The 14,639-nt window shown below is 38.8% G+C and overlaps 1 protein-coding gene across 4 annotated transcripts in view; it reads left to right on the plus strand.

Moving 5' to 3' along the window:
* SCUBE1 (signal peptide, CUB domain and EGF like domain containing 1) overlaps positions 1-14,639 on the plus strand; it is a 198,995-nt gene that overhangs the window by 140,201 nt on the left and 44,155 nt on the right. For all 4 annotated transcript variants that reach the window (XM_015628660.3, XM_015628663.3, XM_015628662.3 and 1 more), the window contains one exon: positions 9,223-9,345. In XM_015628660.3, coding sequence (XP_015484146.1) covers positions 9,223-9,345 — 123 coding nt within the window. The remainder of the gene's footprint in view (positions 1-9,222; positions 9,346-14,639) is intronic.

Consider the following 14,639-nt stretch of genomic DNA (forward strand, 5'->3'; position numbering starts at 1 on the left):
GACCATTATCCAGTACTTCTACACAGTTAAAGGGTTTTGAGACCACATGCCATTTTCAGGAAGCAAGTAGGGGACCTTCTTGGTAAAGACAGATTTGTGTGAATCCCAAACTGCTCATTTGATTTACAGAAACCATCAAATTTTTTTGAAAAATGGTGCAGCAGCTAGATCACCTTGTCTCTTCCCCTTCCCAGTACTCCTCTTTTTCCGACAAAACCATATGATTTAAAAATAGAGACATTTGTGACAAATGAGTAACCAAAGGCAGCCAGTGGGTGATTTCAAAATGTGAAACAATAGATATGTCTGCCCAACCAAAGAAAAAGTAATAAAAACAACATGAAATGAGATGAAAATCGGGAATTTTATCTTTTAAACAGTGGTCCTGGTCAGGGCTTGAGTACTGGCAGGATTTTCAGAAAACACGCTTTGGGGAAGTGCCAAGAAGACTCTTATAGATGGACCCACTAAATGCCTCCACAGGGAAGTTTTTGGCATATGAATCAACCAGATGTATGCTGCAGAGATAACAGGTAGACTTGTAGTTGGTGAAAGAAGAAAACAGAAAGGGAACTTATTTGCTAGAAATGATAAATTAAATACTAAAGCCAAAAGGGAATATTAAAATACAGAGGCAGTTTTGGGGTTATTTTTTGTTTGATATGAGTCTAAGCAAGATGCGAAACCATCAATGTCCAAAATAAACAATCATAAAGATCAGGACTGAGAGAGGGAAAACTGAGTAACCAATGGGAGAGTAATAATCAAGTTCAGCTTATGAGAAGAGATACTTGTTTTAGAAGAGGTGGGTAAGACTCACGATTTGGTTGTGAGCACAAGTAGCCAGGTAGCTACAAAAACATTTTCAAAAAGCTACCTAAATGTGAATTAAAGAAAGAAAATTTAAGGTCTTTTTGCTGAGGCTGCAGTCATTTTATGCTATTCCTTCAATGTTATCCAGATCTCAAGACAAAGCACATATAAGATCAATCCAATGTGAGGAAAACAGCAGCATCCAGCAGGCAGCTGTAGCAGCTCAGTAGAAAGCTCTGTGTCATGTCCAGTGAGAGAACCAGAACCATCTGGGCTAGCACTGCTATCCTGGAAACAGCTGTTTCAAGACTTGCTAAGACTGCAAAGTGACTCAAAACTAGGTTTCTAATTTTTCTTCCCCACTTTTTTGGAGCAAACAGGGAGTTGGCTGTTGTTGGTGTCTAGTAAGAGAGACGATAAGAGTATCTGACTGAGGAGAAGGTTCTGAAGAGTTCATGGTGAAACCATAAATAATGGAAGAATTTTGGAGAGGGAAAATGCTGCTGGTTATCAGCAGAAAGTGAGTGAATGAGTGGGACTTGAGGGAGGAAAAGATGGAAACTCTTGGTGCTAGGTGACAGTGGTCAGAAGCCTAGTGTGGGGATCAGAAAAATGATCAATTGGACACTCACTGAGGAATACATGTGTGACTTTGATTTAGAGACATAAGTGATTCAGTCTTTCCTAAAGAGTTGAAGTTTCAGACTACAGTGATGGAAAACCTAATTTTAAACCCATGATTTTTTTATTAAAGAAAAAAAATTTGAAGAAAATGCAAGTTTTAGATACCAACAAAGTCGAAATTTTTCAGAAAGAAGAAAATGGAATGAAAAAAAAAAAAAAGAGGGGAGAGCAGAATCTTCTAACTACTGCTGCAAGTTTATCTAATCCACAACGTGTGAAACTTTCACTGCCCCTTACCCTATTTTTAAGGGAATTGTCTTTTAGGTTTTCAGTTGGGCCTTGTTTGTTTTGGAGTTTTTTTGGCTTAAAGAGATACAATTCATTTGACTGCTGTAGACTTGTTCACGACAGACAAATATAATATAACAAATTATCTTTCATTAAAAAATTGCTGACTTGGGTCAGCTGCCATGTAACTCATTCCATTTCAGTGCCTCCCAAGGGTTCCATCTATCCCCACAAAATAAATTCATGTGTACTAAATTAGGGGTTTTTTCACAACTAGGAAATATCCCTGTTCTCCAGAAACGTGCAGTTGTTATTTGTCTTCGTGAACCTCCCCTTTGAAAATGCCAAATCCTTTAAATTAATGCTTCAGAGGGTCATATTTTGCATTTCAGTTGTTGAAAAGACCTTGCATTTATTCAACAATATAAAGCCCCCTGATGATCAACGACCACAGTATATTATGGAAAAGTGTGCTGTGCTGTTACTTGGGAGTTGACTACTCACGTAATCATAACTGCCAACCTTCAAAACTTACAGCATTTTTTTCACTCTTTTATCATTGCCTTTTTCATCATAAAATACAGTTGTTTTTGAGGGGGTTTTGGGGTTTGTTTGTTTGTTTGTTTGTTTGTTGTGGGTTTTTTTGCTATGACTAGATCATGCTCTCAGTGGTGGATCTGTCTTCCCTGGTACAGAGTAGATCCCTGGCTGGTTGAAGTAGTGTCTTCAAAAACTTACGGAGGGTAATTTTTGGTCAGCATCCAAATTTCTTTGATTCATTAAAAGGTATTTAAATTATCAGAGGCTAATTGTTTCCCTTTCAAGAGTAGCTTCATCCCAGGAAAGCTAGCACTATTTCACTGGGATTTTAGAGACAACATCAGTACCTTTAACTGCCCTTAATACCAATTTTATTTAATTGAACAAACACTTTTCTAGAAACAAACTGAGATTCTTGAAATTAAGCACAGAACTTTCCTGAGCAGTTAATAATTCCAATGGGGTAAATTAAAACAACCATGAGTAAATGTAAATGGAGTTCATACACTAAATCTAGGGATTCTTGTATCTTGGTCCAGTAGTACAGTTAACTCGCCCCTTTGCTCTTCATTCAGACTATATGGGAAAATTAAATACACTAAGAGCCAGGCCTTGTTTTTTAGTGACACCTAGCACAGAGAAAATTCCTAGGAATGTCAGCCCCACAGTTCTGTCTGATTTTCTCCTTAAGAAACACCAAATTAATTCTTATTCTTGTTATTAACCTGCAGAAACCCATTTAGTTCTGCCTCAGCTCCTGCTGCATAAACAATACAAATAGACTTATTCTGGTGGTAGTGGCTGTGTGAATAATTAAGGTAGGTAAGCAGTCAGCCCTGTGTATTTGAACAGTTCTCTCCCACTGTTTTACCCACAGACTTCAGATCCGCCTGTACTCAATCACACAGCCACAGGTACAGCCTAATTTCCTAGAATTTGATGTCCTGTGCTTTCCACGTGCTCTGTAAAAAAAGAGAGACATTCTTTAGTGTCCCCAGGTACACATGGGAGATTGAACATCACGCTTATTTCTCCCTCTCCAGTGTTTTAGAAAAAGCATTTTGATTGACAGAAAGCTTTTTCATTGATAAAATGTTCCAGGAGGAAAACTAGTTTTATTTCCTGGGATTCCTGTGAGGTTTATCTTTGCTTCTGGTGAGGGGTGGTGGTGGGGAGGGATAGTTTTAACATTTAGCTCAGCCTAAACAGTAAAAAGACTATCAGTCTGTATCTTTATGTCTGCAGTCCCCTTCACATTCTGGTGTCACAGCCTCAGACAGCTTGCACTGTTTGGGTTCATAGCATCGCACTAACACGTTTTTAAGGTTAGAAAATAATTCAGTGTTCAGCAAAAATTTTAAATGAAAATCCTTTCTTTTCATATTAGATTTAGTAAATCCTTTCCCTTTTACAGATGGGAAATCTGGGCCTAATCTATTATGACAGCATTTCAGAGTTTTTCACCTGCAAAGGTTTTTGTGTTTTATAAATCTAATTAACTGTAATAAGAAAATAATAGGATATAATGTTTGTTTTACAAGTTGATTGATCTCTTGGCAGCCTAGCAGACTCTTTTATTGATTGGTTGGTGGATAATGTCAGAGTGGATATGTCCTGGAGGTGAATAGCTGATACCTAAATCCGTATGTGACAGATTACCATCTGTGTTGGAAGACAGGTTTCTTCGCGAAATTGCGAAGATAACAGGTGAAAATTGAGAAAGTGACATCAGGGAAATGTGTTGAAACCTGCCTCAACCTTTCCATGCTCTAAGAGCATTACACAAAGCTCTCTATTTTGTGGGCAGCCTGTTTTCAGGATGAGGGAGATTAAATTTTAATTACATTCATTCCTGTCTAGATTTAATCCTGTTAATTAGGAAAATGCCTTGTCCCACAACCTGGCTATAAAGCTAATTAAACAGGGAATCTTCATTTGCTACTTAGTGGAACTTCAGTTCAGTAATGACTATCATTCTTACAGTTAATTAGCAGTGTGGGAGGGAAAGTAAGGATATTGTTGAAACACAGAACTCAAATTAGGGTTGCTATAATATATGCTTTATTTAATTTTTTAGCTATCTGATGCAGGCAAGTTGCACACTATCCTACCTGCCTCATAATAATAATAATCTTTAATGTTATCAAATGAAGATAATAAGATGCTGGCCTTTGAAATCCTCAAGTAGAAGGTACTGCATAACTAGAATTATTCCTCTCTGAAATATGCAAGAGGCAATGAACTGTGAAGTTTCAGGTGGAGTGGTGGAACAGCAATTGTGCTTCTTAGAGTAAACATGGCCCTAACTGTCCTGCAGACATTCACAAAATCTTCCAGTGCGAAGCACTGCCAGCATGGAACCTGCTGCTGGATCAAACCATTCCGAAGCCCAGACCAGAAATTTAAACTACTGTGATTTGACTTAAAAATTTTGACAGCAAATAACTTGGATTCATAGCACCTTATTCCATAATAGTGCATTTTAAAGTATTGATCCTGTAAAATACCAAGTGATAACTACCAATCCCCAATTTTACAAATGAAGTAAAGCAGGAAAGTGTTGCACCTTTCCCAAATGTTGGATAAATCCATTGTAAAACTGGAACTGCAGCTACTGAAACTTACAGCTTCCTGGAAACAAACCACACAACGGCTGGCTTGATACTTCTGGATGGAACAGCAGAGCCTGTGTTCTGCTTTGATTTAGATTTTCTCATAGTGGCACTGATTCAGTGAATCTGGGGATAGGAAATTATCTTTCTACCTTAATGAGATATTCCTGGTATGCGTTATTTAAGATGCTATGCAATATTACATTTAAAGTATTGCAAGTGGAGCCTGGTAGCTTCTGATTATGTTAATCCTGAGTTTACAAGTTTTGTTGAGAAGTGTCAGGCAAATATCAAAATAATTCAGTGTGAGCATTGGTGGGTCTATAATATTTGTAACATAGAACAGTGTGCAGTACAAGGTGTTATGTGCAAGCCTGTGCTGATTGGCACCCCAGGGTAACCTGCTGAGTTGTACACTGAGCTTGGATTCAAGTGTGGATGAGTTAGTTATTTTTTCTATTCCTCTCTTTCCCCACCTCCAGCATGGGGTAAAAAAGTTTTGTTGCTGCTTTATAAAGTACTTTTTGGTCTGTGCACATCAGGGAACTACTACCTGTGTCAACAAGGCAACACTAGTTCAAATCTTTAGGAGACAGTGGTAATTTCTAAAACAATGAGAAAGAGCAAGGGAAGGAAAGCAGGGGAAAATTAGGAAATCAGGGAATAAAAAGAACTAGCAAACCAGCCATCCTTTCAGAAAATATGGTTATATTGATGTCCACTGTATACTGGTAAAAGCATTACTAATTTCAACACCCTGGCTTTCATTATTAAAAATAAGAGTGTTATGAAGTTTCAGTAATTGTTTTAGGTTGATCTGGGAGTATATTATTTACCTGGAGTTAGGTAGCATTTTAAATCTGCAAAGGATTAGACTGACACAATCAGTTCAAATATTTGCCCAGCCATTGAAAGGAGGATCCTCACTTCCGCCTGTGATGAGGCTTTGGAAATCTCCATCTCCGTCATTGTTCAACACCTAAGTGCAGATTGCATGTTGATTACCCTTTCAGTTGCCTTTAAGCAGCTTATGTGAAACATTAAGTTCTAAGTTGCCTAAAATCCATACTTTTTAATTTGTTCCCTGGCTTGTATGCAGCAAGGCAAATCTCTGTGGGTTTATCTGTGCGCAGACAAGTGCATACATGGACCCTGATCAGAACCAGTTCCATCCAAACATGAATTGCACTGAGTAGAGCTTAAAAAAGCTGCAAGTGAAACAGGAGCATGCATTCCCATCAATCTTCACAAGATCATGAAAAGAAAAATAACAATCTGCCTGCTTAGCCGAGTAAAACTGTAGCTATGCAACTTAGCACAAACTGAGTTTCTATACTTTTATTTAAAACTGAAAAATCTATTTAAAGATGATTCCACTGCCTCCCTCACATTTTGAGATCTTTGGAAAAAATAGGATAATCTATTATTATACAGTATCATAATTGTGATATGATGATATGATATGATATGATATGATATGATATGATATGATATGATATGATATGATATGATATGATATATTAGATTAGATTTACAAACCCAGGGTTTGTTTCTGGGTTCACATGGATGCACAGCTTTTGTGATGGTCTTGCTAAGCTCCATCTCCAGACAAATATTTGCAATTGGGGTTTTTTCCTTCAAATACTACAACTTTAAAGAAGGTGCTAGCTTCCTTGTTGCAAATCTTATCTTTGCTTTTGTTTGTATTTAATTGCTTGGGAATTGAATGAACCATTTTCAGAGCTAACAGGAGGCTTGAGTGCTGAGTTGCTTGTTACACCATACTTTCACCTGACAGTTTTGACCATAATTTTCAATGCTCGGTGGTTTCTTACAGGTCTGTATTTTCATATCTGCATTTTGGTATTTTGTAGCAGATCATCAGCTGTATGAGCAAGGTATCACTTGACAATATTGACTTACTGCACTGGGAGAAATCCCTTGGGATTTTATTCCAAATACAGTGAAAGCCCATCCAACCTCCCAGTCTGGAATGACTCTTAAAGTATCATCAGGGCATTTTATGTACAACCCCTGTGGAGGAAATACAGTTCTTTACATCCTTTTGCATTTCTGAGGATAAAGGGAAGCAGAGCCTTTGGGAAGTTGGAGCTATTTTTCTGCAACCTGCCTTTTAAGGAGCCACTTGAGAACTGTTTGAAGACAGCAGGTTTATGACTGCTCCTCAAACAGTCCCCAATAACTGTAGGGGAATACTTGACTAAATGTCAAAGCTGGTAGAGACACCACAATGGGTTTCCACTGTGTATTTTTGCCCTACATGAGAGGCAGACATGCTTACCTCTGTGAAGTTCAAAGAGGCACTTCAGTGCTCAATCCAAAGTTGGGTACCAGTGAGTTTAAAGATAAATGGGTCCTTAACCTTTTTACGCAGTGGAATAATTTATTTTCACATGGCTCATAACACAAATTATTTATAGCCAATGAAAGAAAAATAGTGGGGATACAGAGTTTTTGCAATTTCTCTGAACCAGTTAGACACACATACAGTTAGATACTGCTCTCTTCCAAGTGAAATGCAGCAATATGCTGCTCTCCACAGAGTGAAATAATTTTTACATGCCTTGTCAGTCTCGCTATGGCCATGAAAAGAAATACAGTGAAAGCAGAGACATTGGCACTGTTTATGTTATTTAGAATGTTTTTGCAGCTAACAGTTTTGACCTCTATTCTGTTTTCATGGTCCCTGTTTCAAAAGGTCATGTCATGTTTTCCAGTTTGAAGAAATGAATAAATACTTTCTTTTCCTGTGGACTCTCACGGGTTTAACCCAGATCCTGGTTAAGAATTTTTCTAAAGAATTGCTGGTGTAAAGCTAATATGCTGCGTTGTCAGTGGAATTACAGTTATTAACAGCCTAAAATCTATAGTCTGATGCCAGCAGGGTTTCATTTCTGACTCTTATGGTCATGAGAGACACAGAAAAGAGATTGGAATTTGGAATTTAACATGTGAAATCTAGGGGCCATCATTTAAATCATCAATTGTAACTCCAGAATGATGTTTGACAAGCTGCAAGTAATTTCTACTTCAAGCAGTCTCAGGCAGCAGAGTAGCCCAAAGGTCATGTTGTTCTTATCACAGATCCATCCTTCATGATGGATGAATGTTTGGGTGTTTACGATGCATAATGTGTTAGTAATTTTAATTCAGAATTCCATTTGTCCCACAGTTTTGTCAGGGCAAGCTAAACTGTAGTTAGGTACACCTGTGCTGTGCAAAAGGGTAGGACCTTTCATGGCAATCCATCCTAACATCCACACCACAGTCCCACTTGCATATTAGGGAGCTGGGAGGAGTCGCTTCTACAAAAGGAAATTCCAGGCTGCAGGAATTGGGCCAAAAATTCTTGTCTTTTCATTGCCAGTCTTGACCTATGCAGATGATCACAGCTGAAACCAAAAGGGTTGCTACCTCCAGTCCTGTGGTGTTACGTAGAGTGACCCTCAGGGTGTTCTTCACCAGATCTGTCAGGTTGGGAGCTCAGGGTTGTCTATTGTTGGCCAGCCAAATGCCAGAACTGGAGCACCACAGACAACAAACAGACTAGTGATTTTGGGGCACTTTGAGAACTTTGTTACCCGAGACACAAAGATTTGAGCTAGCTTCGCACAAAGCACTCATATATACACACATATATTTATATGGCTTTCAAATAAAGGCAGTGGGTGCTCTGTCTTCAGAATAACTGAAGAAACAACATTTAACATGCACGACAGTTCCTTTTCTGCTACACCAAGGAATAAAGTTTGATACAAGATAATGGGTGACACTCTGTCACAGCGTCACTGAATAATGAGCGAAATAGCATATAATGCTGATTCTGAAAAAACGTATCCTTGCATTTGTTTGTGTAAGGATGATAGAAGTACTTCTTCAGAACTCAAGTATCTTTTACTTTGTGTTTGGTATTACTTCAATTTTTTGTGTTTTCTTATGTTTTGATAGTTTCTGTATGTACAAGGTTAAACTATTCACATCCTTCACAGGTTGAAGTCTGCTGTCAGGCAGAGCACTCCATCCACAGAGAAGCTTCCCTGAATGTTCCTTAACACCAAAGTACCTCACCTGGGGTCATCTATTGGTTCCAGTTCTGAGAGAAACACCTCTATCTCCTGAACAGCTCAGCCCATAGCTCTACTTGTAAGCCTTGTGAGATAGGTCTGGGAAGGGACACATCTGACCAGCCTGGTTCCTGACAAGGATAGCAGCCTCCTTGGGGATCTGAGTATATTCCTGTGTTCCTGCCCTGAATGACTGAATTGCTGTCACAGACTAAAATTTTGCTGTCACAAACTAAATCTTTGCTGTTCATTCTTCGCAGATATTGATGAGTGTTTGGTAAACAATGGTGGCTGTGACCATTTCTGCCGAAACACCGTTGGCAGCTTTGAGTGCAGCTGCCAGAAAGGTTATAAACTGCTCACAGATGAAAGGACCTGCCAAGGTAATACCTCATTAACCTCACTCTTCATGTAATGAGAATGTTCTTCATATAATGAGAATGTGGATTTTTGTTGTTGTTGTTTTTATACTTAAGGCATTTGTACTGCAGGTTTTAATTGTACTTTCATAGGAAGTAAGGTTAGAAAACATCTGTGAGCTTTCTGTTTTCTGAGGTGGGATTAGAAGATTATTGGAAATGTCTTGTTTCAATGTTTTTAGTAGTAAGAATGCCAGTGTCCCATTGAAGTGTTAAAATCCAAGTGGCGTAGTGAAATAGCCTCAGGCAAAGAGTCTTATGTTCAAATCCTCTCATTTGCTATGATCTGAATGGGACAGAGGCTTATCTTATTTAGACCAGAGCCATTTAGCGGAACTGACTGTAATATAGCATTTGTAAGATTTGAACTTAAAAAAGGGTTTAATTTGTGAGCTCACCTTTGCTTGAAAGAAAATGTTTATGAAGGGATGATGGTGGCATTTTGTGGGAATTCAAATGAAGTGGTTTTTTTTACCATTTGCTGTGCTTGTCATGATTTGTTACCTAAGTCATCTGATGTTATGTATTCTATGACTAATTTAGTGCATACCCATTTCCAAGTACTGACCATGTACCTTTGGAGAAATGACATTTAAACTCTGTTGCTTTACTTTTCAAAAAACTCATAGAAAAGGTTAGAAATATGAGCATGCATCAATAGAGAGAGAAAGGGAAGGATGATGTATTCAATTAAAATTTTGTGCAGAAAACGCCATTTTATTAATACGTGATTATTTGCATGGGTTTTGAATGAGTAAAGGTTATGAAGTCCAAAACAGCATTAGTATTTTAAATCTTTTTTGATTATTCACAAAAGAGAAACCGTGATCTGAAGATACACGTCATTCCAAATTTTTCCATTGCTTCTCATTGGTACTTCCATCCATCATTTGAGAAGCCACCTCCCCCCTGACTGTGTAATTAGGCACAAAGGAGTTAGTGAAAGGTTGGTTTCAAGCAGGACAGGATGGAAAGAGCTGAGATTAGCACAGCTTTTGCCACATGATTCAGCAGAAATAACACTGCCAGACCATGTCAGACATGGGGAAGTTGCCAGGTTTTGATTTGCCTGCTAAAAACAGGGACAGAATATTTAAAAGGATATTAAAAAGAAACATTCCCTTCAGGATGTATTTAGAGATGGTTAGGAAGAACCTTGTTCATTAATTTCATGTATGATGGCAAGCTTTCACTGGGCTATCGGTCAGAGGTTTCACCATTGAACTGATTGCTATTACACCAGGGAAAAACTCAAGGAAAGTTAGGCAAGAGCTGGTGCAGAATTTATTTGCTCACTATCCAGAGGATTAATAGTAGGCTGTAACAACTCCCTGTAAATAATCAGATTTTTGTGATGATAGTGAGAATCTAGAGGCAGCTGTTTAAATGCTGTTAAATTGAGTTTTGTTTCTTCATGTGCCAGAGCTCCAGAATGAGAGGGTTGCCAGTAACAATACACACAGTTCAAAGACTAAAGCAGGAGCTGATCTTCTCCCCTGCATGTGATCAGACGTGGAAGTATAACCATGACCCGGCCATCCTGCTTTTCCCATTGTCAGTGAGGAAGGGCAGACAACTCTGTCTTGCCTCTATGTGACACATAGATTGATAAACTGTAGATTATCTGTTGCTGTAAAAGACAGATTAGTGCAAGCCCAAAGAGTTTTTGAGCTGGACAAGTTCCTCCATCCCAGAAACTCTAGTTCTTCATACCATGAAATGGGGAGGACAGAGTAATTTCCTGTTTCAAGTCTGAGGTATTTGGGCCCCAGCAAACATGATGTGATGCCTGCTTTGTGGAGAGATCACGGTGATAATTTAGTTCCTGTCTGGTGCTTAAGGTGATAATTGGTGACTCATGCAAGTCAGTAGTAGCCTGCTAATAATAAAGAGAGAAAGAAAGTGAACAAGAGCAAGAAATCACTGTTGTATGAATCACCTGCACTTTTCTTCTTCTGCTGTGAGAAAATATAGTCGGGGAAGTGTTTGTAGTTATTAATGTCAGGTCCATCAGGAAAATGTGGTTTGGGGTTAGTGACTCTTCTGGGATATAAATCATCCACATTTTGTTTTTTGTAACAGCTGGTTGATGCTGACCATAAAGCATTTATGAGAGATTCAGGGAAAATTGTTTTAGGCATATTAGCCTTCCCAATGAGTAAAACAAAACAATCTAATTTCTGTTTATAAAAGATGCTGTTGTTTATGTTGCATCTATTGTTTTGATTCATTATAGAGTTTCCATGATTTATGATCTTTCTGTCAATATTGCCTTTCCCTTCTGGTTTTCATTTTTTTAAATAAAGGTTTCTTTCAGTTACTAATCAACATGTTTACAAAATACCCATTTAGGACCTTAGAAGTCTGCATTGCTTGGGACTGGGTCCTATTTAGTTCAGGTGGCCTCCCCAGTATATAGAGCATTCATCTCCAAACACCTTCATCATTAATATCAGCACAAGGCAATTCTGCATATTTCAATATAAAATGTTCCTTCATCTTCCCAGTGGAATTCTGAAGCTGTCCCACCTCACCTAATTTCCTTCATGTCCTTTCATTGTAGACCTCAGAGCTGACTTTGATATTACAGGGAAATTGTATCAGTCGCAGACTTTGTTCTGGTTGTTTGCAGAGCTCCCACCCTGGTCGTACCAAGTGCCTTCCCCACATTCATACTCTCTGTGAAGAGGAGAGTATTTCTCTTTCAGTGTTTAGGAAGGAAGGGTGAAGCCAAATACAGCAGCTTGCCTAAGATCACACATACAAATGCCTGAGCTGCCTAGAGAACAAATAGATTAGAATAGATTTTTGTAAATTTGCCCCTGCTCATTTGCCCATAACAAGGTATTCTTTTTCTCTTGCATTTGTGTTCATATCCTGATACAAGAACTCCTTGATTTATTCAGGAAGTCTGAAGCTTGGTGCTTTCTTGGTGCCACCCTGCATGTTGAGTGCCTGTATAAGCGGTGCTTGCCTTTGTAAAGGGCCTTAAAATATTCTACATTTGTCTGCTTACATCTAAACCATTTTTAGCCCTGGCTGCAAAGAAAACCATTGTCAATCACAGATTACTTCTGCTAGGGAGTGGTTCTCACGCTGTGGCTCCTTGTTAGGCCAGGAGAATGTGGGGGGTTCCCTTTCTTTCCCCTCCCCTGCATTCCAGCCACTTAAAAGGAAACTTACTTGTAACCTAGAAGGTGAAGAATCCATACTGCCCTGCCAGTAATATTGTGTGAGGCTGATACTGTTTTTCCAGAGTCTCTTTTCGCTCAAACTTAAAAATAGATTTCGCCCCCCGCCTTTGACAGGGAAATCACTGTATGACAATACCAAACCCATTTATTGTGTATTACCTCAATTGATCCCTTAAGTCTAAGGTATTGTAAATACTTCGGTGCAGGAAGAAACAGTTGGATCTATTTGTACAAACCTAGCAAAAGAGGTCTGCATCTCCTTTGAACATGTAATAAAAATAACATAGCTATATTTATAGCAAAGAGAGCTTGTGTTTGTAACCTTTTTGGTAATTAATAGAAGGACAACACTACCAATCAGTTCTAGAATGACATCAGCAACAAGCAAGCAGGCAAGACTTGCTGCAGTGAAATAAAGCTGCAATGAATGTGTGTAAGCTCAAACATAATTACCTTAATCCTCAGCCAGTAGGAGTTTCAGAGCCAGTTAACTTAATTGCTTATTCAGTTTCTGTTTGTTGTGCAGTGATCTCAAAAAAAACATCAACAATAAGCAGTCTCTCTGCTCCACTCAAGTTCAAGCTTCATTAAGCACACAGAAAAATGTGTGAAATTCTATCGTAAATAATTTTCTGTTTCTGCTCTAGGCATTGCTTTTTGCAAAGCTAGACAGTGAGAGACAGCGCACACGTTTGTTACAAATCTTTCCAGGGAGTGGTAGAGATAGAAAAATGCCTTACCTTGAGGGAAAAAAAAGTGCTTTTAGTGGGAACATCCAGTGATCAACATGTAATATTTTGTGCTAAATCCACACTCACCTTCTGCCCCTCACCATCTCAAGTTCAAAATAGAGACAAATCCTCCTACGCTGAGGAATTTAAATTTTTGCAGGGGGCAAAAGCTCAAGGCATTTGCATCATTCTGGTCAACTTATAGTCTCCAGAGTAGGCTTTAAGGGGATTTGATGATATCACAGACATGATAGTCTTCTCGAATTGCCTTCTCACCAACCATTTGAATTGATACAGTGTAATAAAAGAAGAAGTCTGTCCACCAGGGAACAGTACCTCCAGGGCATGTGGAATACCTGAATGGGCCATCTGGCTTTTTTGGGCCTCCTTTACAGCCATAGATGACAGCAGTTTTTATTTGCTTTGAAGTATTGCTGGTTTGACTGTTGGTTATTCTTTACTACTCTCCTACCAAATTTTAAACAAATGTAACTGACCCTTTCGTAGCCAGGCATTGGAACACAGGGTCTCACAGTCTGCTGTTGATATTGCTGGTGTCTGTCCAAAGGAGATTCAGTGATGCATGTTTCTACAATAGGAAATCCCAAACTGAATTTGCCCTGAATTCAGCTTCAGAAGTTGCTGAATAATTGAATTTTCCCTCTGGTGATATTCTATGGGCACTTTTTGCTATATTTGGATAGCTACAAAGCTCTCCAGTAGAAGTCCAAGTACAGCTGATTTGAGGTGGTTTTCCCTCTCACTACAAGACATCAGCATTTATACCATCATATCTGATATTTGTACTTTTGTTTTATTTAAAACAAATGTGCTTCCTATGCCCCCCTTTCTCTCTCCTCAGTCTCACTTCCAGACAAGTGTTCCTCAAGACTTGATGCTCATGGAGTGGAGCAACTGGAAGTAATGGCCTGCAGCAGTGATGCTGTGAGCAGATAATGAAGCAATTTCCTTAGTAACTCTGGCAGCATTTTGCAGTGCTGTCCTGCAATACACCTTGTCCAGCTCTGGATTTTCTGTTTCCTGTTTCTTTTGTTTGGTTTTTGTTTTATATTTCTACATATCTGTTAGTAGAGGGATGGGCTTTACATAGGGCTTCCAATGCCTAGTGTCAGGAGAAGCCTTCTTTCATCCCAGAATGAGAGAAAGAAAAATAGCACCTTGAAAAACACAATAGCTGTCTGTGATCCAAGAATCCTGCAGGCCTTGTCTTGAAACATTGCCCAATTAACTGGGTAGGTAATCACCTCTCATAAGGCCCATCTTCTAGCTTATTGTACAAAACAGGCACTATTTGCCTTCCCAGAGTAAGATT

This window comes from Parus major, chromosome 1A (genome assembly GCF_001522545.3).
Source record: "Parus major isolate Abel chromosome 1A, Parus_major1.1, whole genome shotgun sequence".
Classification (NCBI taxonomy): Eukaryota; Metazoa; Chordata; class Aves; order Passeriformes; family Paridae; genus Parus; species Parus major.